The sequence below is a fragment of the Bubalus kerabau genome, chromosome 1 (assembly GCF_029407905.1).
Source record: "Bubalus kerabau isolate K-KA32 ecotype Philippines breed swamp buffalo chromosome 1, PCC_UOA_SB_1v2, whole genome shotgun sequence".
NCBI lineage: Eukaryota > Metazoa > Chordata > Mammalia > Artiodactyla > Bovidae > Bubalus > Bubalus kerabau.
In genome coordinates, this window is record NC_073624.1 from 190,017,910 (window position 1) to 190,043,766 (window position 25,857).

The 25,857-nt window shown below is 56.9% G+C and overlaps 1 protein-coding gene and 1 non-coding gene across 3 annotated transcripts in view; both read left to right on the forward strand.

Moving 5' to 3' along the window:
- Nucleotides 1-25,857, forward strand: part of AP3D1 (adaptor related protein complex 3 subunit delta 1) — a 33,763-nt gene that overhangs the window by 1,539 nt on the left and 6,367 nt on the right. The window contains exons 2-29 of one of the 2 annotated variants that reach the window (XM_055547730.1): nucleotides 10,616-10,711; nucleotides 10,850-10,930; nucleotides 11,856-11,936; nucleotides 13,116-13,223; nucleotides 14,788-14,917; nucleotides 15,350-15,489; nucleotides 15,610-15,683; nucleotides 16,700-16,749; nucleotides 17,632-17,681; nucleotides 17,772-17,820; nucleotides 18,518-18,663; nucleotides 18,736-18,884; nucleotides 18,972-19,202; nucleotides 19,344-19,575; nucleotides 20,364-20,509; nucleotides 20,887-21,028; nucleotides 21,456-21,527; nucleotides 22,061-22,136; nucleotides 22,381-22,580; nucleotides 22,826-22,899; nucleotides 23,090-23,264; nucleotides 23,607-23,663; nucleotides 24,167-24,274; nucleotides 24,443-24,592; nucleotides 24,762-24,809; nucleotides 24,959-25,148; nucleotides 25,281-25,369; nucleotides 25,493-25,578. In XM_055547730.1, coding sequence (XP_055403705.1) covers nucleotides 10,616-10,711; nucleotides 10,850-10,930; nucleotides 11,856-11,936; nucleotides 13,116-13,223; nucleotides 14,788-14,917; nucleotides 15,350-15,489; nucleotides 15,610-15,683; nucleotides 16,700-16,749; nucleotides 17,632-17,681; nucleotides 17,772-17,820; nucleotides 18,518-18,663; nucleotides 18,736-18,884; nucleotides 18,972-19,202; nucleotides 19,344-19,575; nucleotides 20,364-20,509; nucleotides 20,887-21,028; nucleotides 21,456-21,527; nucleotides 22,061-22,136; nucleotides 22,381-22,580; nucleotides 22,826-22,899; nucleotides 23,090-23,264; nucleotides 23,607-23,663; nucleotides 24,167-24,274; nucleotides 24,443-24,592; nucleotides 24,762-24,809; nucleotides 24,959-25,148; nucleotides 25,281-25,369; nucleotides 25,493-25,578 — 3,230 coding nt within the window. The remainder of the gene's footprint in view (nucleotides 1-10,615; nucleotides 10,712-10,849; nucleotides 10,931-11,855; nucleotides 11,937-13,115; nucleotides 13,224-14,787; nucleotides 14,918-15,349; nucleotides 15,490-15,609; nucleotides 15,684-16,699; nucleotides 16,750-17,631; nucleotides 17,682-17,771; nucleotides 17,821-18,517; nucleotides 18,664-18,735; nucleotides 18,885-18,971; nucleotides 19,203-19,343; nucleotides 19,576-20,363; nucleotides 20,510-20,886; nucleotides 21,029-21,455; nucleotides 21,528-22,060; nucleotides 22,137-22,380; nucleotides 22,581-22,825; nucleotides 22,900-23,089; nucleotides 23,265-23,606; nucleotides 23,664-24,166; nucleotides 24,275-24,442; nucleotides 24,593-24,761; nucleotides 24,810-24,958; nucleotides 25,149-25,280; nucleotides 25,370-25,492; nucleotides 25,579-25,857) is intronic. The other variant, XM_055547738.1, reaches the window with a different exon arrangement.
- On the forward strand, nucleotides 6,168-6,240 carry TRNAE-UUC (transfer RNA glutamic acid (anticodon UUC)). The gene has a single exon. It is a non-coding gene; the product is annotated as a tRNA-Glu (tRNA).

Below are 25,857 nucleotides of genomic sequence, written 5' to 3' on the forward strand. Positions count from 1 at the left end.
GGCCTGCATTTCGGACCCCAGGGCATGGCAAAGCAAATATGTGGAAGGAGTTTGTGCCCTCAGATCTCTTTTTCCTGCGCTGGTTGACCTCCTGATATCCGCCTCCGGTAGTGGGTGTTATTGAGCAGTGTGTTCCGCGATTCTGAGGAGGGGCCGAGGGTCTTTGCCCTGGAGAAATGCGAGTTCCACTTAGGGCGTCTGCTTTTTAGGGTGCAAGCCTGTCATCAGGGGCAGTGCCCTGAATCGTGCTCTATTCACTCGGAATTGGTAGGAACTGATGGCTCAATCCTCAGGCTTGGAGCCCATTATTTGGCGTTTTGATGGTGGTGGTGGCTGGGTTCCACGCAGATGCTGTCCAGGCATGTGGGCGATTCCCACAGGATGTGGCTCAGGATTCGAGGGTCCCTCATCAGAAGAGCCGTGGTCTGGTCGGTCATGACTGGCTCCAGATGTTGGGGAGCACAGCACGCAGCTATGGGGTTACTCTTAGCTCCCAAACCACCCCCCTATTCCAAGGAAGACTGGCAGCAGTGTAGTTTTCCCTCAGAGTTGACTGTTTATAATAGATTGTAGCTTAAAACTCCTGTTGTGGCACCATGGAAGTGAGGCTTGGCAGTGACTTTAAAAAAAGCCAGATGGAATGGCATCATGATTTAGCATGTGACCTTTGTGAGACCCAAATCCAGGTTCTTGGTCGTATTTGAGTGACCTGGGGAGAGTTCCCTAGTGTAAAGTGGGAGGGACGGCTACCTCCCCATCTTGTTGAGTGCCCATAACGCAGGCTTCTGTGAGCTCCCCAAAGAGGAATCCAGGAAGTCCGGACCCCTGGCAGAGGAACTGTGAAACTTTTGCTTGTGCTTGTGGTACTAAGCATGTGCATGCCTGTGAGTGGGGTTACCATGGAAAACGTGCTTTTTACAGTGAGTCAAAGAGGTTTGAAAAATAATGGGCTGATTCCCATCTTTTTGGGGTGCTTGAGTTACAGTCCTTAATATACAGCACCAGGTCATGTGGGCAGGTGAGGAGAGTCACTTGGGAGTGTCCTTGCTTCTGAAACTTGTGTATAACTAGGAAAAAACAAATGATTTTCAACATTGAATTCTTATGAGTACTTTTCATATTTGGGGGAAAACCTTTTCTTTCAGTCTTTTTAAATTACATGCATAAGTTTTTGTAATAAGCTCAGTGTTTATGAAAGTGAAAAGGTAAAACACTTCTTCCCAGAAATCTGTTTGAGAGTTTTTTTCTGTGAATAGAACTTGAGGGAGATTCTGTCTGTTAAGGTTTTGTGCTGGTCTTCCCTGTTATGGTGGCAGCCGTTCCTGAGTGCTGTCCATGCCCCTGAGGACCGTCTGAGTGTGGGTGCACGCCTCCCCCGCCCCCAGCAATCAAGTGGGTTCCACTTTGTCTGTGTCCCAGCTCCCTCCATCAGGTGGCACCTTGCAGTTGTCAGTGTCAGTTTTTGTGTGGGGTCTGAGCTTGCGTCTAACCCACTCAACTGAAGTTTCTGAACTTGTAAAATTCAGTCTTAATTGTGTATAGTTGGCTGTGTGTATCCATAGGTTCTGCATTCACCAACTGAATTGAAAGTATATTTTTAAAAATTCCAGAAAGTTCCAAGAAGCAAGACTTGAATTTGCTGCACATAGGCAACTATTTGAATACACAGCACTTGCATTGGGTCAGGTGTTGTAAGTCATCTCGCAGTGAGTTAAAGTGAACGCGAGGATGTGCGTACGTCATGCAGAAGTTCATTGTATACGAGGGACTGGAGTGTCTGAGGATTCTGGTCTTTGGGGGTCTGGAACCGGTCCCCTGCAACACCAAGGGTTAACTGTGGAGTGGTATTTTGAAATTGGGCATGATCTGGGATTAAGATTGAACTGTACGAAGCGCTGTTATTCTAGAGTCTCTGACCTCAGAAATGCAGTTTCCTGGGGTTCAGTCCTTGCCGGGGTGTGTGGGGCTCCTCGGGCCGTGAGGTGCGTGCAGGGCTGCCTCTCCTTGCCCTAGGGACAGTTACTGAAGCCTGTGTTGTGTCTGGTGCGGTGCTTTTGGTTATTCTGTAAGACTTTCTATTTTAAAAACTTCTGAGGAGACTAAAGATAGCAAGTTTAGTAAACAAGTTGTTACCTGAGTCAGGGTGTCTCCCCCTTGGCACTGCTGATGTCAGTCTGGGTCATCCTTTGAGGGGGGCTGTCCTGGGCACTGTGGGGTGTTGAGCAGCGTCTCTGGCCCCACCTGTGTGATGCCAGGCCTCCCCCAGTCTTGATAATCACAGTGTTCCCAGATACGCCCCAGTGTCCCCTAGGCACGGGATTCCCCTGACCATAATCGGTAAGGAAAATTCCTCTGGATTCCGTAATGCTGCCCCTTCATCTAGGTGTCCCTTGTTCCTGTGCTGTCACTGTGTTGTTGGACCCTGTGCTGTTGTGAGATAAGGAGGCCTGTCCCTGCTCCTGTGGCAGAGCTCCGGGAGCCTTTGTAGCTTCCTACGCAACAGAAGTAACTGGGAGCATCCTGGTTGGGGTGTTCAGTCTCTGCCCCCGGTTCCTGGCCCCAAGCTGCTGAGTCCCTTGGGGTTTCCTTGGAGATGGGCTGTCTTTTGTTCTGTTGAGGTGACTCTGTGGGACTGGGGCACCAGAAAGGCCAGGCCATGGTTTGAAGCTTGAAACTTTCAGACATTCCCCTCCAGTCCTCTAGAGAAGGAGGAGGGGCTGCAGGTGGAGTTAATGATGGATCATGTATTTGTGATGAAGCCTCCATGAGAGTCTGTGAAGCGTGGGGTTCAGGGAGATTCTTGCTGGTGGAAGCATGTGTGTGTGGGGTGGCACACTGCCTGCCGTGAGGGCAGAAGTCCTGCCTCTGGGCCCCTGCGCCCTGCCCCCTTGCCTCTTTGGCCAGGTGTCCATCTGTTTGCTTTGTTGTGCCCTTACTATGTAATAAGCTGGAAAACATAAGTAAGTGCTTCCCTGAGGCAAGGGGGGTTCTGGGAACCCTGATTTACAGCTGGCTGGTGTGTGCGGTGGGGACAGACCTGTGGGGTCTGTGCTGACTCCTGGCAGAGTGTGTCAGAACCCAACTGAGTTGTGGGACCCCACTAGGGTCACGGGGTTGGTTGGGGGGGGGGGCGGGAAATGGTCAGTGTTTCCTAGGCAGCCCACAGGGTGTGTCTTCCAGATTTGTGCTGTTTTTCTCTAATTCTTATTAGTTGTGCAGCATGTGATGCACCTGCACTGAAATGTTCTACAGTGTAAGTATTGTGATAGGAATCGTGCTAAGTTCTCTGCATGTCATTTCCTTGCTTTGCTCAGGGTTTTCTCCCTAATATCTGTGTCCCTGGACAGTCTTGCTTGCTTCTGGTCATCTGCAGCAGCAGCTGTCACTCTCTGCCATGGGAAAGGGCCATCATGACTTGTTCATTTCCGTCACCGACAGGGGTGTGTTGTCTGTCTACACCAGGGTTCCTTTATCCATTGGACTGTTGCTGGACATCTGGCTTGTTTCCCACCTGGGGCATTTATGTGCCACCGTGTACAGGAGGGCGGGCCACAGTGGGAGCAGTGGGAGCAGCCTCAGCCTCCCCCTGGCTGTGTCCTCTTGGGCCGTGGCCACCACAAGGGCTGCTATGGCTTCTGCTTCGAGCAGCAGCTCCGGGGCCTCCCTGCCTTCCCTTTCCTTGGCGTGGCACCTTTTGCTGACTCCGTGAAGCTGTCTCTTCAGGATTTGGGCCTCTTTCTGTGCATTTGTCCCCTCACTTGGGGGAGTTTTCAAGGGTACACTCTAGGCCTAGATGCCATGGGTGGCAGCAGCTGTGAGGACCGAGTCTTGGGGTGGGGGTGGGGGGTGGGGGTCTGTGTGGCCCCTGGGGATACCCAGCTGCGTGAGGGCTCCAGGAGGTTGAAAGGCTGCAGGTGGCTAAGGCAGACTCAAGGCCGGATCCCCCTTCGGCACTGTGGACACAGGGACTTAGTCATCCTCGGGGTAGAGGGCCATCCTGGGCCCTGGGGTGTGGAGCAGCCTCCCTGGCTCCTTCACGTGCCAGGAGCCCCCAGTCCTGATGAACACAGATGTCCCAGGTGGGGCCTGGCATCCCCCAGGGGCACGGTCGCCTCTCTGGGAACCTTGCTGTGGGACCTCGCTGAGAGATGGGGTGGGAGGTTGGGAAGTCTGAGGCTTGACTGTGGCCCCTGCAGCTGATCCACGCTGAGTCCTGGGCCTGCGATGGGCACAGGCAAGACAGGTTTGCCCCCCCTTGCTGTCTCCCTAGGTATGGCCTCTCTGGGGGAGTGTCCTCATTGTGGGCCAGCTTGTACATTGTCAGAATTCTCTTGTTCTGACACTGACTTGCCTTGCCTACATTTTGGGGTTAAAGTGTATTTTCTTACTGAAGTGATGATCGTAGTAGATGGCAGCTGGTTGTTGCTGGCAATGTAGATGGAGTGACAGAGACAGCCTTCTTTGGTCCCCTGTCATAATAGATGTCCATCTCTGGTGATGACCTCAACCATGTCCAGCAACTCCCCTCCCCCAGGAGTCTGAGGATTGCTGCTTACAGGAGCAAGGTCGAGGGGTTCTGGGCCCAGAGCCGGAGACCCTGCAGGCAGCCGAGGGTGATGGCAAGACCCACATATTTATGACAATTCGGAGAGAACCTCTTGGAAATGTCAGTGGACCAGGCAAGTGAGATGATGTCCTCCAGGAGGTGGACAGATCATCCTGACAATGCTGCTTTACTTGGGTTAGAAGTCATCAAGCCCCAGAAAGATAGAGAGGAACCTTAAACGCACATGACTAAGTGGAAGAAACTGTCTGAAAAGCCTCCACACTGTGATTCCAGCTTTGGGACGTTCTGGAAAAGGCGGAGCTCTGTAGAAGGATCAGTGGTTATGGGGAGGTGGGGATGGGTGGGCGGGGCCAGCAGAGTTTAGGACAGTGACTCTGTTCAGTAATACAGTGACACTGGGTGCCTATCAGTGTACATACATCTGTCAAGACCCACAGAGTGAAGCCTTACACCAGCTATGGATCCTGGGCCATGACGTGTCTGTGTGGGTTCATCAATTGTACAGATGTGCACTGCTGGGGAGGCTGTGCATACGTGGGGGCGGGCGAGCCGGGACTCTCTACCTGCCACTCAGTTCTGCTGTGAACCTAAAACTGCTCTTTAAAAAAAGAAGTCTTTTTAAAAGAGATTCCCTGGGAAAAAAAAAAAAAAGAGATTCCCTGGTCCAGGTGTGTGGTTTTTGATGCTGCCAACCCATCAGGGTCAGGGGCAGCTTTTGGGTCAACCCCTCGAGGTCTGACCCCACTCCTCTGGGGATCTTGGGGTGTCTTAAGTGACCCAGGGGGCTCTTCTAAGCAGACAGGGTTGGATGGCTATTTTATCATAGCTGCCGGGTTCATACCAGGCGTGTGTCCTTTGCTTTGGATAAATTTGTGGTTGCACATCCATCTCAGCATTGTGTGCTCCATGGTGAAGTGTGGCTGCTCAGAACAGGCCGAGGGGTGAGAATTGCATCATGTTCGCATCACCAACTTCTGTTTTTGAAACAAGTGTTAAGGACACGTAGCCATGTATACTTTTGATCTTAAAATGGCTTCTAATTTTTGTTTTTAATACAGATAGACCTTATTTTACTGCTTTCCCTTTGATCATGCTTTCCATGTACTGCGTGTTTCACAAATGGAAGGTCTGGTGACCCCACAGTGAGCAAGCATGTTGCCACATTTTCCAGCAGCGTTCCTTCACTTTATGTCTCTGAGTCACGTTTTGGTAATTCTCACGAATTTTCACAGTTATTATGTGATGGTGATCTGCGGTCAGTAATCTCTGGTGTTACTCTCAAAATTGTCTTGGGGCTCCACAAACCTCACCCACATAAGACGTGGCACGATCACTTGTGGAAGTGATAACAAAGCAGGTGGAATATTATGTACCTTAGTTAATAAGGGTTTGGGAAAATCAACTCCAGCTGTGAAGGAAGTTCTCCTGTGGGTAAAATGCCATCAGATAGCATTGGACGTGATGGAGAAACCGTCTGTGAAAGGAAGAGGCCATTGACTCTGCAGACGTCACTGTTGACTGGTTTTAAGAATCTGCCACGACCACCCAGTCCACAATGGAGGCAGGACCCTCACCAGCAAAAATATGGCTTGCTGGGAATTCCCTGATGGTCCAGTGGTTAGGACTCTGCGCTTTCACTGCTGAGGGCCCAGGTTTGATCTCTGGTTAGGGAACTATGATCCTGCCCCGTCCCCCCAAAAAAGATGGCTTGCTGAAGCCTCAGAGGTGGTTAGCGGGTTTTTTTTGCATTGAAAATTTATTTGGCTGCACCACAGGTCTTATTTGTGGCACACGAGATCTAGTTCCCTGACCAGGGCTCGAACCCTGACCCTCTGCATTGGGAGCTCAGAATCTTAGCCACTGGACCACCAGGGAAGTCCCACGATAAAGTATTTTTAATTAAGGTGTGTGCTTGTTGTTTTTTTTTTTAGACACAGTGATGTGGCACATTCAGCAGACTACAGAATAGTGTGAACGTAGCTTTTATGTGCCCCAGGAGACCACCTAGTTTGTGTGACTCACTTTATTGCGATATTCGTTGTATTGCGGTGGTCTGGGACCCTCCCTGCAATATCTCCTACATCTGCCTGTATAATTTACCGGATCTAGATCCTTTGTATACCCTGGCCTTTTTTTTTTTTTTTTTTCTTCTTTGTAAAAAGGAGAAAAAATACCTCATTGTTAGCAATGCCGCATGTAAATAAGATTACAAAGACTAATATACTGTTTTCTCCCACGTTCCTTACTTTAACTTTGTATGTGTAACTCTGTTTTAGATAAATATTTAAACACTCCTGAGTGAAGCAGATCCTTCTAATATTTTTCAGTCCTTCCCTCCCTGTCGTGCCTGTAGGAACCCCAAGCCTGTGCGCTGTGCACTTGTGTTGTGGCTAAAACTTAGTGTTGAGGAAGGGTCTTCCTTCCTCTGGTCAGTCACTTCTGTGGGCTCGGCTATTGCCCCAGGGGTGCTCTGAGGTGCAGGGTCGCTATGGGGGGGTGGTTACTCTGCCTCCGTCTCTGAGGGGCAGTCTTGGGTGGGGAGCCCTGAGCCCCCGCCTGCCCCAGCTCAGGGCTTCCTGCTGGCTGCTACTCTGGCTGCTCTGAAGACTATCTCCCTTAGTCTCAGTTTTCAGCAGTTTGCTGTGATGTGTCTGGGTGTGATTTTCCTTTGTGTTTCGTATTACGGAGAACCGGTGCTAGGTTTATGGAAGTTGTCAGTTCGTGTCTTTCACCAAATTTGGGTAGACTTGAGCTGTTAGTTCTCCGGCTGTTTTCTCTGTCCTTGCTTCCCTGGGTCTCAGGTGCACGCTTGCTGCACTTGATTGCACTCTTCTCTGACTCTGCTGTGTTCAAGGCGTCCCCTTGTCCCACCGTCATGCTGCCACCCCTCTCCTCAGCTTCAGCTCCCCCTCAGTCCCTGCTGTTTCCCTTCCCAGGATTCCACCTGGTTCTGTGTAGCTTTCCTTTCTCTGTGAGATGTCCTCTTTTTATTCATTACGAGTATGTTTTCTTTTTGGCCCTGAGAACATGGTTACAGTTGCTGAGTTGAAATCTCTGTATGTTCATTCCATCCCCAGAGACATCGCAGGGTTGGTCTTTGCTGGCCATCTTTTGTTTTTCTTCTTGGATATAGGTTATATTTTTCTGTTTCTAATTTTTTTTTAAAGTTAAGCATGTGTTGTATTTTTTTTTGTCTTTGTTGCTGCGCGGCTTCTCTCTAGTTGTGGAGAGCGGGTGTTGCTCTCTAGTTGTGGTGCTTGGGCTTCTCATTGCAGTGGCTTCCCTTGTGGAGCACGGGCTCTAAGGCACATGGACTTCGGTAGTTGCGGCACACAGACTTAGATGACTTGTGGCGTGTGGGATCTTCCCGGACCAGGGATCGAACCTGTCTCCTGCACTGGCAGGCGGGTTCTTTACCAGTAAGTCACTAGGGAAGCCCTCCTGTTTCAGATTTGAATAATTATGGACTGTGTCCCAGACATTGTGGATGGTGTGTTGCAGACACTCTGGATTCTGTTGTGTTCTCTGCAGAGTGTTGGTTTTACAGGGAGGGGTGTGTTTTAGGGCGGTGACCTTGTCTGGGCTGGAGCTCTGGCTCTGTGTGCCCTGCAGTGGGCTGCAGTGCAGGCTGTGTGCGTTATTCTGGTGGGGACGGGGTCCTGGGGTCCATGGGGCAGGGTTCATGTGAGGCTCTCCTCCTCCTTCCTGTCTCCCCTCACTTCCCAGCGGCTGTCTTCCCCCAGGATCAAAGCTGGGGCAGGACCCAGTGGTCTCTCCTGCCCTGCGCTTTGGGAGAGTCACCTGCAGACAGGGCTGTGGGAGGCTTGGTCTGGGGATGGCTGCACAGATGTTAGCAGGAGTGAACTCTGCCTGGCCTCCCTAAGCCGAGGGGTCCCTGGGCCGCCTGGAAATCATATGCAGAAAGCATGGTGTGCTGGCCTTTCACTAGCTGACCAGCATCTGTGTTGAGGTGCCAGTATGTGAGGATATGTGTGTGAGCACCTTTTTGCTCCTGGGCACTGCAGACGGTAAAGTGTCTGCCCCTGGTAGCTCAGACGGTAAAGCGTCTGCCTATAGTGTGGGAGGCCCATCAATCCCTGGGTCTGGAAGATCCTCTGGAGAAGGAAATGGCAACCCACTCCAGTACTCTTGCCTGGAAAATCCCATGGACTGAGGAGCGTGGTAGGCTACGGTCCATGGGGTCGCAAAGAGCCAGACACAACTAGGCGACATCACTTTTACTGCAGAAGCAGGTCTGCAGCGCTGTGTGCTCGGCCGGGTTCTCCACACTTGGGATGGTCTCTCTGCTCTTTCCCTTTTAAATCATTAACTGCCGGTCCAGGGTGCAGAAAGGGGTCATCCCTGCACAGGGATGGGACTGAGGCTCCAGGGGATTAGTAATTGGAAGCCTGTTGGAAGGATCTGGTGACTTGTGTTCCATTGTCCGACTCTGTCATGGAATATATATCAAACGCTGGCTGAGGGCTCACGCTGGGGGCTCCTTCCCCAGGAGCCTGTGCTGGAGCCCCCAGAGGTCTGGGGTGACACTGAATGCAGGGTGTAGCCACTGGGAGCAGGGCTGCTGTGCTGGCCACTCTGCTGTTGGTCAGATCACAGGCTCCTCCCACTCTTGGGAAGGCGGGGCGGGCACCAGACTCCCCCACAGCCTGGTGACAACTGGACTCCCATGTTGGCAGGTTTGGGTTTTCTTGCTCCTGCCACTGTAACATCTGTGCGTGTCTCTGGATGGGAGCCTTGTGTCCCATGGAGCACATTCCTTGCTCTGGGCCTCGTGTGTCAATCCAGGCTTTTGACTGGCATTCTAGTATGAGTGCTGGATTAGTGAGGAAACCCAGGGAAATTGAAAACATGTGTCCACGTAGAGCCCTGCCCCATGGCAGCGTGTGTCGGAAAAGTGGGGAGGTGGGAGGACTCCGAGCCATGCCCTGCTGGGAGAGTGGACACGTGGTGGCCATGGAGCCGAGTGCAGATACACTGCAGCGCCACTGAAAGGAGGGTGGGGGCCACACACAGACCCGTGATGCGTGCAGGAGAGGCTGCTGGTGGCGCAAACTCAGGAATGGGGAGCCCTAGGGGAATTTGCAGTGCCACCTGCCCAGTGTGGCTGGTCCTGGAGGACCTGGGGGCCACAAGGGCTGGAGGCGAACAACCCCCACCCCGCAGCGGCCCTCATGTGCCTACACTGTCTGGACAGCCTGGCCCCAGAGTGAGCAGGGGCGTGGGCCCTCTCACCCACATGAGTCACGAACACAAGTCCTTCAGGGGCTAGAACATGCTGGTGAGCTCATCTGGGGACTGCTCCTGTTCTCCCCCAACCCCTCTGCCTGCCCCTCAGGAGGAGGGCCCGTGGGGGATCCCGGGCAGTTCATCACACTGACAGGATTTCTCAGGGTAGCAGCCATGTTGTCGTGCCCATACAGTGTGACTCCTTGCTCTCATGTGTATGATGCAGTGGTTTTTAGTGGATTCAGAGAGTTCTGTTTAATTCCAGAACGTCCATCAGTCCATCCTCATTAGCAGACACCTCCCCCCTCCCTGGCCCTGGCAACCAGGAGCTCATTCTTTGTCTCCGGATTTGCCTCTTCTGGACATTTCCCATCGATGGAAGTGCACACTGTGTGTTCTGTGTCTGTCTTAGGTTTCAGCCAGACACTTGAAAGTGAGAGTTGCTCAGTTGTGTCTGACTCTTTGTGACCCCATGGACTATACACAGTCCATGGAATTTTCCAGGCCAGAATACTGGAGTGGGTAGCCTTTCCCTTCTCCAGGGGAAAGGGATCCAGGGGAAAGGATTCCCAACTCAGGGATCGAACCCAGGTCTCCCACATTGCAGCTGGATTCTTTACCAACTGAGCGACAAGAGAAACCCAAGAATACTGGAGTGGGTAGCCTGTCCGTTCTCCAGGGGGTCTTCTGGACCCAGGAATCAAATCAGTGTCTCTTGCATTGCAGGTGGATTCTTTACCAACTGAGCTATAAGGGAAACCAGACACTTGCAGCTCCTCAATTTTTCTTTTTTTATTTTAGGCAAAATATATCTCTCAGTGCATCGATGAAATCAAGCAGGAGCTGAAGCAGGACAATATCGCAGTGAAAGCCAATGCAGTCTGCAAGCTGACCTATGTGAGTGCTGGCCACTCGCTCTGTCAGGCGGGGGCCTGAGACCCCGTCTCTCCTCATCTGTATCCTCATCCTCTGGGCCCAGGGAATTGGGGGAGGGGGGCTGGGCAGGAGCCTAAGACCCTGGCTCTATTGCCACAGCTGCAGATGCTGGGCTACGATATCAGCTGGGCTGCCTTCAACATCATCGAAGTGATGAGCGCCTCCAAGTTCACATTCAAGGTGAGGGGACAGCCCGCTGTGGGTCCTGAACCCTGTGGGTGGGGTCCTGGGGGAGGAAGGCGTGTGTCCCGTGATGAGGCTGGGCTGGGAGGGGACACAGTGGCAACCGCTGGAGACCCATTCCCATCATACATCTGCCCAGCAAGGTCTTAGCACCATTTACACCATGTTTTCTTTTCCGTTTTAAGTAGTGTCAGTGAAATTAAGGTTTGTAGGGGTGGTTATGTATTTTGTGATACAAATTAAATTTGTAACCTTTCAAAAAAAAAAACACACAGGCAGGCACTGATCATCCCCCAGAGGCTGCCACTGGTCAGTTGTCCTGGTGCTTCTCAGCACCCTCTGCCTTCATCTCACGGAGCCTACTCGCGCCACTTTGAGACATTGCTTTCCTATTACTTTATATTATAGCAACTGAACACGTCTCCTGCTTTAGTAAATGTCCTGGAAAGCAGTCTTCACCACCCGCAGCCCGTTTAGGGGCGTCCCATGGTTCTCCCTGGGAACACGCCCTGCAGGCAGCTGAGGCTGTGTCCTCCTGAGGGACCTGGTCATTCATGCTGCCTGCCGGTTTCTCCTGGGGAGGAAATGAGATGCTGGGTTTGCCAAGGTTGGGCTGGTGCCCTGCCCGTGTGTTGGAGTGTCACACGTTTGTGTGTGGGTGTGTCTCCAGGCCACCCCAGCCACAGAGATGGGAGCCCATGGTTATCCTGTGTTTGTGAGATTCATTCCATCAGCTGCTGAGCAGGCGGTGAGGATGTGCAGGGCAGTGACAGGCCATGCTGGCCGACTTGACAGCCACTGTGTTCCAGAGACCACGCACTCGGGGCGGGGTGTCCTCTTCCTGGTGGGGGATGGGCCGGCCAGGGCTGCATGGCCCGCTCCCCTTCTGTGTGCCCGACGCCTCTGTTTGTTGCACTAACAGCGAATTGGCTACCTCGCGGCTTCCCAGTGCTTTCACGAAGGGACCGACGTCATCATGCTGACCACCAACCAGATCCGCAAGGTAGGGGCCTCTCACCCCTACCACGGGAGCACATGGAGAGTGGGGGTTAGTGGGCAGTGGATCGTCTCTGCCCTCCTCAGAAACAACAGTGATGGGCGGCATGTGTGGCCCTCCTCTTAAGTTCTCTTAGTGTTGGGGAACTTCCCTCGGTCACTCTTTGCGACGCCTGCCCCCTCTCGTGGGGGCATCTGCTGGGAGGGATGGCACTTTCTGACCACTGGGTGCTGGGCATTGGCTGGTGTGTCTCTCCGGCCCTGAGTGGTTTTCAGCTCTGTGGTGAGAGCAGTGAGTGCTCCGCTCTGCCCTGGCCCAGGGACTTGATCAGCTCTTGCTGAGAGTGGTCAGGGGGCCATCAGAGGCACCCTTCCTGGACAGAACTGCCATGAGCCTGTGGCTCTGGGTCCTCAGATGGCTGAGGGAGGCCTGCTCCCTAGGAGCTGGTGTGGTCACCCTGCAGGGGACAGGTGACTGGGCTCCCTGGCAGGCGCTGTGGGGCAGGCAGGCTGCAGGAGTTGCCCGGAGGCCTCCACACAACATAAGGTGGCTGCTGCCCATGTCAGGCTCTGCAAGTCACTCTGAGTGGAGGGATGTGCTGTGAGGCCCAGTCTTCGCATCCGGGGTTGCAATGAACTTTAAGAGCTTATGTTTTTGTACCATCACCACAGTCTAGGAGGTTAACTCTTCAGACACTTCTAGGTGCACGTTTTACCACATGTGAAGTGTGGGGAGGGTCCCCTCTCTGTGCCAAGACGGGGCTTCCACGCAGGTTGGTGGGAGCTCAGACTGGGGCGTCAGGCAGGGCAGTTGCACTTCTTCTGCTGATTCTCCTGCTCCCTGAGAGGTGGGGCTCCAGTGGAGGCTTCTCAACACTTGCGGAGGGGCCTAGAGGAGTCATCCGTGGGTGTGTCTCCCTGTGGGGGGCCCCTGCTGCGTGCCTCTGGGCGGTCAGGGCCCTGGGTTCTGCAGCTTTGCCATGTTACACACCTGGAGCGAGGGGCAGCCCTCGCCTCTGTCCCCCCAGAGCCATCCCAGCTCTTCTTGGTGACAGAACGGAACTGGCTGCTCCTCATGAATCCTTGTCCCACATGTCTCCAGACCCAGGGCAGGGCTGTCGGGCACAGCTGGGGCCCAGCAAGGTGTGGTCGGCGCCCGCCTCTTACCCTCACATTCCCTTTCCAGGACCTGAGCAGCCCCAGCCAGTATGACACTGGCGTTGCGCTGACTGGCCTATCCTGTTTTGTTACCCCAGATCTTGCCAGAGACCTGGCCAACGACATCATGACACTGGTGAGTCTGGGAGTGGGCCCTCCCCTTGCCTTTGCTGCCTCGTGTGCTGGGATAACCTGGTTGTAAAGTCATGCTGAGGGCACTCGGGCGCGTGGAAACGGCCTGGGTTCCTGGGGTGAGCTGGGACACCTAGTCACATCTCCCCCTCCATCACCTGATGGGCCCGACTTTGACCTCACCTCCCCTGGAATGGTCCTGTCGGGAAGGGCGAGGTCTGGCTGGGGGTGATGGTGGGTGCTTGACCCATCAGCTGTGTTCTTACTGAGGCATGAGCGGCAGTGGTAGTGGTCTCAGCGGGCAGCACGGTCAGGTGGTCTCTGTCCAGGACACCTTTTATCTTCATTAGGGTGCAGTCTGATGTCTAGTGGCTCTGTTCATCTGAAAAGCAGAATTCCCAGCCAGCTTTGATCTCTAGGGTGGGCAGGAACCTTGTTGTGAAATGTGGATGTGTTCTTAGAAATCGCAGCCCTCGACTCTAGTAAAAATTAATTTAAAAAAGAAAGAAAAATGAAACTGGAATTGACTCTAAAAAAAACACAAAAGAACAAAGACCTCATGGCCCTGAGAGGGTCGCCAACGCCTGATTCTCCATGATTGGGAGGCTCCGCATCTGACCATGTCATAGCATGTGCGAGGGCTGTGCGTCCCTCCCATGAGGGTTCTGTGCAGACATAGTCTGTTTGCTGTGTGGGTGCTCCAGTCTTGGTTTGCAGTCTTGAAGGCTGTTCTAGGTCCGGGGCCTCTTGTAAATGATGTGACCACGCATGTTCCCGCCCCTTTGTCCACACTGTGTCCCTGGGCTTCCCAGCGGCCAGAGCAGACTCTGTACAGAGACCCTGGCTGACAAAGCCAACAGTACTGAGCCTCTGGCCCTCTTCAGGAGGTGTGAGGACCCGTTCAGGTGAAGGTGGTCACGCCCACGGGAGGGCGATAGGGATTTGTCTTGGTGCTGGATCTGGAGGGCAGGGCAGCTTTCTCAGGCCAGGTTCCCAGGGCCCCAACAGATGAGGAGTGTGCCTACCTATAGACAAGAGGCCCTCGTGGCCAGAGCACAGTCCTGAAAGCGGGGCAGGAGCTCTGGGGTCCCATGTTGGGGTGCAGAGCAGCATCCTGCCCTGGGGACAGGCCTCGGCAACCAGAGGAGCTCATGGCCAGGGCTGACAGTGGAGGTGGACCTTGGCCTCCTGAGGGCAGGCAGGCTGGGGTCATGGACTCAGGGAGGCAGGTTTTGATTCTAAGACCCTGTTGTGTGGTCCTGGGCTTGGTGGGGAGGGGGGCAGTGGAGTAAATGTGCAGACAGGGCTGAGAGACCAGGAGCCAGTTAAGTTGGAGAGAGGGTTTTCCTTCAGGTGATAGAGATGAGATGCGGGCAGGTGTGGGAGATGAACACAGGAGGGAGTGGAGGTGAGGGGGGTGGGGGATGAGCAGGGGATGGGGGCTGGGAGTGAGACAAGGTAGTGGGAGGTGAGCAGGAGGTGAGCCGGGTGTAGAAGGTGAGGTAAGTAGGTGAGAGGTGCGGGGCACAGGGGCGTCAGCAGGGAGACCTATGCCTTCTGCCCCACAGATGTCACACACCAAGCCGTATATCCGGAAGAAGGCGGTGCTGATCATGTACAAGGTGTTCCTGAAGTACCCTGAGTCCCTGCGCCCCGCCTTCCCCCGCCTGAAGGAGAAGCTGGAGGATCCCGACCCTGGTATGTTGATTTGAGTTAGAAAGGGCCCTGTGGGGCCCGTGTATCTGAGGGCCTGTGGAGGGGTGCTAGGTCTTGGGACCCTGTCCTCGACCCTCCTCCCAGGGCACCTCCTCTACTTTCCCACCAACCTGGAGTCCGCCCTTCTCCAGACCACCCTCTTTCTGTGTTTTTGGTGTGGGATTTAGAAACCAAGCCCTGGGTGCTGTTGGTGTTCATTCCTCCTGGGGTGGCATTGCTTCTGGGCCAGAAGACCCTGCATTCGCTCCTTGGGGATGTTGTTTTGTGGGATGGGTGTCCTGTACCTTGAGTGACTGACCCTCTGGGGATACCCCTCGAGGTGGTTGGGGGTATCTGTGCCTATAGGCCACAGTGCGTGGGGGGCCGCCTGCCTCAGAGGACACCCTGTTACTGATGGGGGCCCTCCCTTCTCAGGAGTCCAGTCGGCAGCAGTCAATGTCATCTGCGAGCTGGCCAGACGCAACCCCAAGAACTACCTTTCCCTTGCCCCGCTCTTTTTCAAGCTCATGACCTCTTCTACCAACAACTGGGTCCTCATTAAGATTATTAAACTGGTAGGTGTTCTCCTGGCCTGCCCCACCCACTGCCAGAGGGCCTCTGGGTGTCCTTGGTGAGGGCCCCAGGCCACTGTCCCATCCCTGCTATGGGTGACCACCAGCCTCTTCATCCCGTAGTTTGGTGCTCTGACCCCCTTGGAGCCAAGGTTGGGCAAGAAGCTGATTGAGCCTCTCACCAACCTGATCCACAGGTAGGCCTGGGGCCGGTGTGGGAGGGCGCCCCCAGGAGGGATGGGGGCCGTGGCGAGCAGGCCTGCCATAGCCTGGAGCCATGTCCTTGGGTGCTCCCTTCCCCAGTCTGCAAACAGCCACAATTAGGTCATTGGGAGAGCTGTCCTGCTCAGCTCTGGTGCACAGGGGTTCGTTCTCACTGGTCGAGTTGAATAGCCTGAGGTGACTGTGTCCCCACCCAGTTTTAGAACGTTGTAGGAAACTTGGGGTGCCTGTGGTTGAACCGTGGGGATGGAGCTTCCAAGTGCCAGGAGATCGTGCTCCTGGGATCCCCTGGGAGGTGGCCAATGGCTCAGGACACTGTTGGCTTTGCTTTTATTTGTATGTTTATTTGACTGTGACGGGTGTTAGTTGTGGCACTCAGAGTCTTTAGTTGCAGAATGTGAACTCTTGTTCACATGGAAGTGTTCCAGCATACAGGATCTCGTTCCCCTACCAGGGATCGAACCTGGGCCCCCTGTATTGGGGCGTGAAGTCTTAACCACTGGACCACCAGGGAACCCCCCCCATTGTTATTTGAAACAAATCAGCAGTCATTATGAAGTAGCCATGGTTTTCAAAGCATTCATGTGAGGCCCTCAGTCTCGAGACCTATTTCGTGGCCCTACTCTGGTGGCCCATTCTCTTGACCTTTGTGGGTTTGAACAAAGCATCACTGGGAGAATATCAGCGTGGAATGGACACGCCTGGTGCCTGAGTGACCCCTGGATATCCCAGGGGGGTAGGGTGGGTTGCGATTCTGTGTTCCTCCTGCCAGGTCAGGCCACCTCCCTGTCAGAGTGAAACCAGCTGGTGGGGTCTAAGCTGCTAGAGAGGGGCCTTTGGGGAACTTGGCTTCTCTTCATGGGGTTCACAGAATCAGAAGATGAGTCCTTGGGCTCGGTGTTTTCCCTGAGGCAGTTCCCTGGGGATCTTGTTGGGGTGAACGGGAGGCAGGCAGCCTCCGTCTTCCCGGTTCCTCTGTTTCCGTCTCCAGCACGTCTGCCATGTCCCTTCTTTACGAGTGTGTCAACACCGTCATCGCAGGTGAGTGCTGGGGTGACCCGCTCTGGATCAGGGTGCTGTCGCCAGCTAGGGGGCTGGTCCCAGGACCTCACCAGCAGATGCAGACACCCCTGGAGTTGAGGTTCCCACCTGGGAAGCTGCCTGGCCTGGCCCTGTGGACCTGTCAGCAACTGGACACTGCTGTGGCCAGAACCTCTGCCGCCTCAGGCTCCAGTGATAAACGCTGCACCCCCACCAGCGAGACCGTCTTCCTGAGCATTCTGGAGCAGGCCTCAGGCTGCTTCCCATGTGGTGTCCTGTATAAGAGCTGCAGCCAGGAGGGTCCTTGGAGGGCACCTGCATGCCTTTCCCACACAGTCTGCTAGAGCCCGTTAGCTGTGGATCACTTGTCCCTGCAGCCTCGTTTCCTGTAGGCGGGCAGAGGGAGGTGGTGGCTGGAGGATTCAGTGTCTCATTGGCTATCCCTGCCCAGAGCTTGGACTGCTCCTCAGAGACCCACGGGCAGCTATAAGTTCAGTAAGGCTCAGGAGCCTGGCCCTGGGCTTACGCTCATGACCACTGCATGGGCCATGAGTATCACCGAGGATCAGCGACGGTCACGGAGAGGAAGGGCGAGCATGGGACTTGGGAGCAGGCGAAGCTGGCTGGAGAGTGGCCCCTTTGTGTGGGAAGGTCCACAGGGAGGACTGAGGTGGGGCGGGATCGCAGATGGCCCTGGGCCTGGCCATGGGCAGAGGGAGTGAGGATGCAGATAGAAGATAGCCTGCTCCATCGCACATCGCAGTCAGCAGGTCTCAGGCAGCGTGGCCCACGGGCCTGCTCACAACAGGCCTCGGGTCCCTGGGCGCTGTGGTCTGCTCCCCAGGCCAATCACGTGGGCCCTCACCCAGTGGTCTGTTTCAGTGCTCATCTCCCTGTCATCCGGCATGCCCAACCACAGCGCCAGCATCCAGGTATGTCCCAGGACCCGGGCTCCCCTCCTGGCTCCAGGTCACAACTCCATGTGGGCATAGATGTGACCAGTATTATTCTCCTCTTTGCAGCTCTGCGTTCAGAAATTGAGGATATTGATAGAAGACTCCGATCAGAACTGTGAGTTGCTCATCCCTCCAGGCTCTGCAGGGCCTGGGGGTGCCACTACACATCTACACAGTGGGCTGGCGTCTTGGTGTGTGGTGGCTCAATAGGCCCCTTCCCTAACCCTTTGCCCATTGAAAGTGTCTTTGAACTCAGCCCTGTGCCCGCATCCATGGGGAGGCAGGACCTGACTGCAGGGAGGGGTGGGAAGGCTATGGCAGCACAGTGGAGAGGTCAAGGGCGTGCCAAGGCCCGGGAGGAGCAGGCCGGGCTTTGAGGGACCTCCCCATGGGCCTGCAGTCTCCTTGGAGGTTAACCAGACAGGCATTCCTGGTGGCGCTCCAGATCTGTTGGTTTTGAGCAGAGGTCACTGAATTCTTCCTGGGAAGGGCCAGGGAGTAACTCAGGTCAACTCTGCAGGTCGTGTGGTCTCTACCAGGGTAGCATAGAAGCTGCCTGGCGGGTGTTGGCAGGCATGTCACGTGCCAGTGATGCCGCTGTGGATACGGGCCGTGGCTGGACCTGACCTGTGGCCCAGTTGGCTGCCCCTGGCGTAGACAGTTGTGTGTTTGGGGTGCTAGAGGTTGGCAGTGAGGGGAGCCTGGTGCCTGGGAGACATGGCCGACAGTGCCCAGGTGGTTGGGGTGTCGCTGCAGCCTGGCCTCGCCCCCGAACCTCGTGCAGGTGTGACGGCTGCCCACTGTCTCCTCAGTGAAGTACCTGGGGCTCCTGGCCATGTCCAAGATCCTGAGGACGCACCCCAAGTCTGTGCAGGCACACAAGGACCTCGTGCTGCAGTGCCTGGACGACAAGGATGAGTCCATCCGCCTGCGGGCCCTCGACCTCCTGTACGGAATGGTGCGTGCCTGCCCTGCCGCCCACACTGCCCCCTGCTGGCCTGGCCCCTCCCTCACTGTCGCTGCCCCCCAGGTGTCCAAGAAGAACCTGATGGAGATCGTCAAGAAGCTGATGACCCACGTGGACAAGGCCGAGGGCACGACCTACCGTGACGAGCTGCTCACCAAGATCATCGACATTTGCAGCCAGTCCAACTATCAACACATCACCAACTTTGAGTGGTGCGGCCTGTGGGCCCGTGGGGCCAGGGGCAGGGCAGCGGGGTGGTGCTGAGGCTGGCGGGGCCCTTCACAGACACTGTCCTGCAGGTACATCAGCATCCTCGTGGAGCTGACGCGGCTGGAGGGCACCCGCCACGGCCACCTCATTGCCGCACAGATGCTGGACGTGGCCATCCGCGTGAAGGCCATCCGCAGGTTCGCTGTGGCACAGATGTCTGCGCTGCTTGACAGTGCCCACCTGGTGGCCAGCAGCCCTCAGCGCAGCGGCATCTGCGAGGTGCTCTATGCGGCTGCCTGGATTTGCGGGGAATTCTCTGAGTGAGTGGAGGATGGCCGTGGTCTCTTCCTCCAGGTCCCCTCCCTGAGCCCCAGCGCCAGGTGGGGGATCACCAGAGGGTGGCAGGAGCCTGGGACACGGAGCTATTGGGGTGGCCACTCACCAACCCTCCCATCCCCCAGACACCTGCAGGAGCCCCAGCAGACACTGGAGGCCATGCTGCGGCCCAAGGTTACCACACTGCCGGGACACATCCAGGCGGTGTACGTGCAGAACGTGGTCAAGCTGTATGCGGCCATCTTGCAGCAAAAGGAGCAGGCGGCAGATACGTCTGCAGCCCAGGAGGTCACCCAGCTCCTGGTGGAGCGGCTGCCACAGTTCGTGCAGAGTGCGGACCTGGAGGTCCAGGAGCGGGTGAGCGCAGTGGCTCATCCACCTGAGGGCAGTTCAGGGGGGGCCCCTTTTGTGGTTCCCCACTCTTGGCCAGGGGCGGGACTGGCCAGTTTGGAGCCCCTGTGCTGGGGAGGCCCCAGGTGGTCCCATAGGAGGAGCCTGGCGAGGGGCGGTGGGGATGGGAGGCGGTGAGGGAACGGGAGACCGTGGAAGGTATGTGGTCAGCCCGAGGGAGATGCAGCAAAGGTGCCCGCAGATCCTGGTGGGTGCCGACAGGGAGGGTGGAGGAGAGCTGATGCACGAGAGCTTGGGGTGGCAGCTGGGCACTGGTGGCCCGGCAGCCTCTTTCATGAACCCTGTGGTGATGCAAGCCCCAGTGGTCTCTGCAGTCGTGGTCAGGTGTTGGACATGAGCTTGTCTGTTTGTTGGCTGAGGGCCGCGAGCCTGGGTTGGCTGTGGTCCCATCCCTGGAGCTGAGAGAAGGCACCCTGGTGCCTCCCAGAGGTCGGGGGCTATGTTCTTGGAGCTATAGCCCAATAGGGTGGAATTCTTTCAGCCCCGTAACCCTTCATCTTGCTCAGAACCCAGTTTCTGTCACTGACTCTTTCTGAGGGAGATGGCAACTGGTCTATGTTTTTCTGGCTAGGCCCCATGGCCAAGTGGCTCCTCAAAGAGCCTTCCAGACATTCTCAGCCAGGCTCTAGTCAGGAGCAGCTAGGTGTCTGTGTGTGCTGTGCCCTATAAGGGCTGAGTAGTCTTCTGGGCTGGTCCTTCAGGGCCCCCTTCTGACTCCTCTGGGGCCCCCGCAGGCATCCTGCATCTTGCAGCTGGTCAAGCACGTGCAGAAGCTTCAGGCCAAGGACGTGCCGGTGGCAGAGGAAGTGAGCGCCCTCTTTGCTGGGGAGCTGAACCCGGTGGCTCCCAAGGCACAGAAGAAGGTTCCAGTTCCCGAAGGGTAAGTGTGCGGTCATTAGAGGACCTGGAGGCAGGTGGCATGAGGGCCCCCCCAGGCTTCTGTCCAGCCAGGAGTGGTGGAGGGAACCGAAGGACGTTCTCTGAGGTCAGGAGACCAACTCCTCCTCACACAGACTGTGCAGGGCACTTGGCTGGTTCTCTGGGGCCCTGCTGTCCCCACCCTGGTGCCGTCCCTGAGAAGGTAAGTGGGCAGTCCTTGCCTGTCAACCTTGGGGGCAGCCAAGCTCCACCGTCCTTGGTCTGTCCTCTGTGCCCACGGCCGCTGCCTGGCCTTCATGTCCTGGTCTCCAAGGGGACAGCAGTGTCCAGGGCCGGGCCTGCAAGCCAGAGCCACCATGTGACCCCTGTGTCCCACAGCCTGGACCTGGATGCCTGGATTAATGAGCCACTCTCGGACAGCGAGTCTGAGGATGAGAAGCCCAAGGCCATGTTCCAGGACGAGGAGCAGCGACACACCAAGCCACGGGCGCCCGAGGCAGACGAGCAGGAGCTGGCCCGGGTGAGGCAGGGTGGTCGCTCTGGCCTGTGGCCCATGCCCCTCCAGGCAGACCTTGGGACCTTGGGTGGGCTTGTTCTCTTGGGCCAGAGCTCCCCAGGGAGAGCCGTGGGTCCTGCCATTGCCCTTTTGGGTGTGGGGCCTGGGGATGACATGCGGACTTGGGTATGAGATGTGCCTCGTTCCCTGCTCTGCTCCTCCCCTGCAGGGGCCATCCCCCTGCCCCAGCCATGGAGCTCCCGAGTGGTCCCACTGGCCGCCCCTCTCCACCCCTCCCCACGCTGGCTTCCCTCTCTGTTGGCCCAAGGCCAACGGTGAAAAGTGGCGAGGGGTCCAGTCCCCTAGGCCTGGCTTGTGCAGGTGGTCTGGGAGGGTGCAGGGTGAGTACTCTGCACACCCACTGATAAGCTCACTGGATCCTATCCCGCAGCGCCGCGAGGCCCGCAGGCAAGAGCAGGCCAACAACCCATTCTACATCAAGAGTTCCCCATCCCCCCAGAAGGTGAGGCTGGACTCCTTGTCCTGGAGGAATGGGCCAGGGCCCCATCTGCTCTCTATCCCTGGACCGTGTGAGGCTGTCAGCAGGTCCAGGGGCAGGACCACAAGAGGCCCCCAGTAGCGACAGGCGGGGAGCAAGTTCTGCATGGTTGAGGTCAGGCTCCTCTGCCTTAGCGGGAAGCGAGTGAGCACGAGGGACGCGGGGTTTTTGCAGGCACCACTGCCACCATCTGTCTTCCTCCAGCCAGCAGACGTGTCGGCCGCCTTGGGCTCCCCCAGGGAAACATGGCTCCACGTGTGTCAGGCTTGCTGACGCCCGCTTTCCAGAGGCAGGAAGCCCTGTGTTTCTGTGCTTCCAAATAAGTGTGACTTTCAACTTGAAAAAAGATTCAAATGCAAAAATGGACAAGTCTTGCTCCCGTCCTGTACTCCCCGCACTGACAGCCCCGCCCCTCTCCATGAGTCCTGCTCTGCAGCTTCAGCGTCATGCTGGGCCCTCTGCCCTGCGTGGTGACCGGCCTTGCTGTCTCCCCACAGAGGTATCAGGATGCGCCAGGCGTGGAGCACATCCCCGTGGTGCAGATCGACCTCTCTGTGCCCTTGAAGGTGCCAGGCAAGTGTCTTCGTGGGATGAGGGTGTTGCGGACCAGCTTCAGACCTGCCCCAGCTCTGGCTCTGTCCAGCCAGCATCCTCCCCCCCATCCCCCTGCCAGCAGGGACCGTGTACACGGGTCCCTAGGTCCAGCCCCACACAGCCCTGGGCCCCCTGTCTGCGTCCCAGTGGTCAGGGCAGTGCCCCTCGGGTGGGGGCAGGGCATGGCTCTCAGGCTGTGGGCTAAGCACCCACGTCCCAACAGGGATGCCCCTATCGGACCAGTATGTGAAGCTGGAGGAGGAGAGGCGGCACCGGCAGCGGCTGGAGAAGGATAAGCGGAAGAAGAAGAAGCGCGAGCGTGAGCGCCGGGGCACGCGGCGTCACAGCTCGTTGCACACGGAGAGCGACGAGGACATCGCACCTGCCCAGCGCGTGGACATCATCACCGAGGAGATGCCTGAGGTCAGCTGCTCACCCTGCCCCGCCCCCGGGGCCCTGGTCAGCTCTGCCCTGTGAGCTGTGAGCACCTCCTGCACTTCTGTTCCATTAACTGTCCTGATCCCCCGCCCATGCTGAGCACCAGGCCCCAGATCAGATGCTCTCATGGGTGTGGACCTGCTGGTTTGTTTCTGAGAAGGGAGGTGGGGCCCGGTGGGGTTGTGGGGAAGGTGGGTTGATCCCGACACAGCATTTCTGTTGTCCCTCAGAACGCCCTGCCCAGTGACGAGGACGACAAAGATCCCAATGACCCTTACAGGGCCCTGGACATCGACCTGGATAAGTAAGTGCTGGGAGTGAGGCCAGGGCAGCTGCCCATAGGGCTGGACGTGGCCTGTGTTCCCCACGTCCTGGTCCCTCCCTCTGTCCTTTCTTGACTGCTTGGCATGGCCTGGGGTAAGGGTCCCGGCAGCAGAGTGGACTACTTCCCTCCAGGCCTCATCCCAGGCCATTCATCCTGTGACCACCCCCAGGCCCCTAGCTGATAGTGAGAAGCTGCCCGTCCAGAAACACAGAAACGCTGAGACCTCCAAGTCCCCTGAGAAAGAGGATGTCCCCCTTGTGGAGAAGAAGAGCAAGAAACCCAAGAAGAAGGAGAAGAAGCACAAGGAGAAGGAGCGGGAGAAGAAGAAGAAGGAGGTGGAGAAGGTGAGAGGCCAGGCTCACTTGTCTTATCAGACGGGGTGGGGCAGGGATGTCCTGGGCTGTCAGCCTCCCCTCCTATGGTGTGCGTGTCCTGCACGTGGAGGGACGGTTCGGCAGAGCTACCACACACAGGGTGTGTTACTTCGCTCCAGAGCAACACGGCTTTGCCTGGATGTGTGGTCCCGGTAGGTGCCTGGACCCATGGCAAGAGAGCCGGATGCACCACTGGCTCCCAGCACACTCAGGTCCTATGGGGCATAGTGTCCTGTGCCTGTCAGGGCAGCCATGCCTTCTCAGGGCCCGTCCAGCTGCTCCAGCTAAAGGTCTGTGTTCCTGTGGTTTCAGGGTGAGGACTTGGACTTCTGGCTGTCTACTACGCCGCCTGCTGCCACACCAGCCCTGGTAAGAGCCTGGTTGTGACTTGTGCTGACTGCAAGTGCTCCTCAGCTGGACACCCGTGCTTTTCAGCTTTGGAGAGCTACGTCTTAGAGGCATTAGGGGGCCCCCCTCACTGGGGGCAGAGGGATGTGGGGTGATCCTCAGGCAGACCAACCAGGTCTGGGCTGGCTCAGTCCCATGCTCAGGGTCTTGTGCAGGCAATGGTTTCGTGGCAGGCCCTTGTCTCAGAGCCAGGCAGCAGCCTTGGGCAGCAGTTTCGTGTCTGTATCTGGGGCCTGGTGGCTCTGGGGTCTTCTGAATCAGTGCTAGCCGACCCTCATGCCAGGCCTCCTCTCCTGTCTGCTGGCCACCAGCACTTTGAGGGGAAGCCACACATCGTCAGGAGGGAGGCTCATCAGTGCAGGGTGTTCCAGGGCAAGGCAGGTCAGGGGGCGCAGGACTCCCCATCCTGGGCCCTGGCTGCCTTTGAAACCCCCTGCCACCAACCCCGGCCTGGCCCCCCATAGGAAGAGCTGGAGGTGAACACCACAGTCACTGTCCTGAAGGAGGGGCAGGAGGAGCCCCGGGGAGAGGAGCAGGACGCCGATGAGGACAGGGAGCAGGACCTGGAGAAGGTGGGGGCGCGTGTGCGGGGGCTGGGCTGGGGGCGGCGCTCCCGCACTGCTAGGGCTCCTAACAGCAGTCTCCTGTTGCCAAGCTCCCTGGGTCCTAATCACGCAGCGCTGTTGGGCTGTGGCTCGTCAGAGGAGTGCAGGGCTGACTCAAGCCTGTTCCCGCTCCAGAAACCCTCCAAGCACAAGAAGAAGAAACACAAGAAAGACAAGGAGGAGCGGCCCAAGGACAAGAGGAAGTCCAAGAAGAAGGTGCCGCCAGTGGATGAGGAGGCTGCTGAGCCCGTGGAGAACGGCACACTCGATGAGGAGCCCCTGCCGGTGAGGGTCCTCCCAACCCAACCGGTGCTGGGAGCCTCTGGGACGTGGGGTCTCCCTGTCCCCCGTTCTCACACTCCTGATGTTTCCTGAGGGGGTGCCCCCAGCAGCCCTCACCGTCACTCCCAGGTCCTCACTGCCCGGAGCTGACATGTTTCTCTCTTGTCCACAGCCCATGTCCAGCTACATTCTTCTGGCTGAAAATTCTTATATCAAGATGGTAAGTGAAACTTGGCTTTCAGGAGGTGGGGCCAAGAGTGCTTGAGGCTCAGGGCTCCTTTCTCTGGACATGAGGGGGTGCCCACACTCTCTAGGCATGGGGTCCCAAGTGGCTCCCCTGCACCACTGACCCTGGGTCCTGCTCTACAGACGTACGATGTACAGGGCAGCCTACAGAAGGACAGCCAGGTCACAGTCTCTGTGGTCCTGGAGAACCAGAGCGACAGCTTTCTCAAGAGCATGGAGCTCAATGTGCTGGACTCGCTCAATGCCCGGCTGGCCCGGCCCGAGGGCTCCTCGGTCCACGACGGTGTCCCAGTGCCTTTCCAGCTGCCCCCTGGTGAGTGAGCCTGGCTCAGCGGCCCGGAACAGCAGTGCTGGGGACAGACCCTGGGCAGCCTTAACTCCCTGCCGCCTGCCCAGGTGACGCCATCCTGCACCACTCCTCAGGCCCATGTCTTGCCCGCACCAGGTATTTCCAACGAGGCCCAGTTTGTGTTCACCATTCAGAGCATCGTCATGGCCCAGAAGCTCAAGGGGACACTGTCTTTCATCGCCAAGGTACGGGGGTGGGTGCCCCGAGGGTCAGTCATGCACCCGAGCTCGAAGGCCCTGCCCCACGCCCCCTCGCCCTGCGCCCCCTCACCCTGCACCCCCTCACCCTGCACCCCCTCTGCCCCACAGAACGACGAAGGCTCCACCCACGAGAAGCTTGACTTCAAACTGCACTTCACCTGCACCTCGTACCTGGTCACCACACCGTGCTACAGGTGCGCTGCCCTCCCTCCTGCCCCCAGCTCCCCGCTTTCCTGCCATGGGGGCTCCAGACAGTCATCTCCACAACGCTCTCTGACCTGAGGAGAGGATGTGGGCGGAGTGTCAGGTGACCGGCTCAGGCACCTCAGGCTCAGCACATCCCCAGCAGCCTGAACAACAGGCCTGGCATCCCTCCCTGGACCAGACACTGGACTCCAGACTCAGAATATGGGCAGGGCTGGGTCCTCCTGAGGCCTTGTGCAGTGGCATGCAGATGGCTGCCCTCCCCTGTG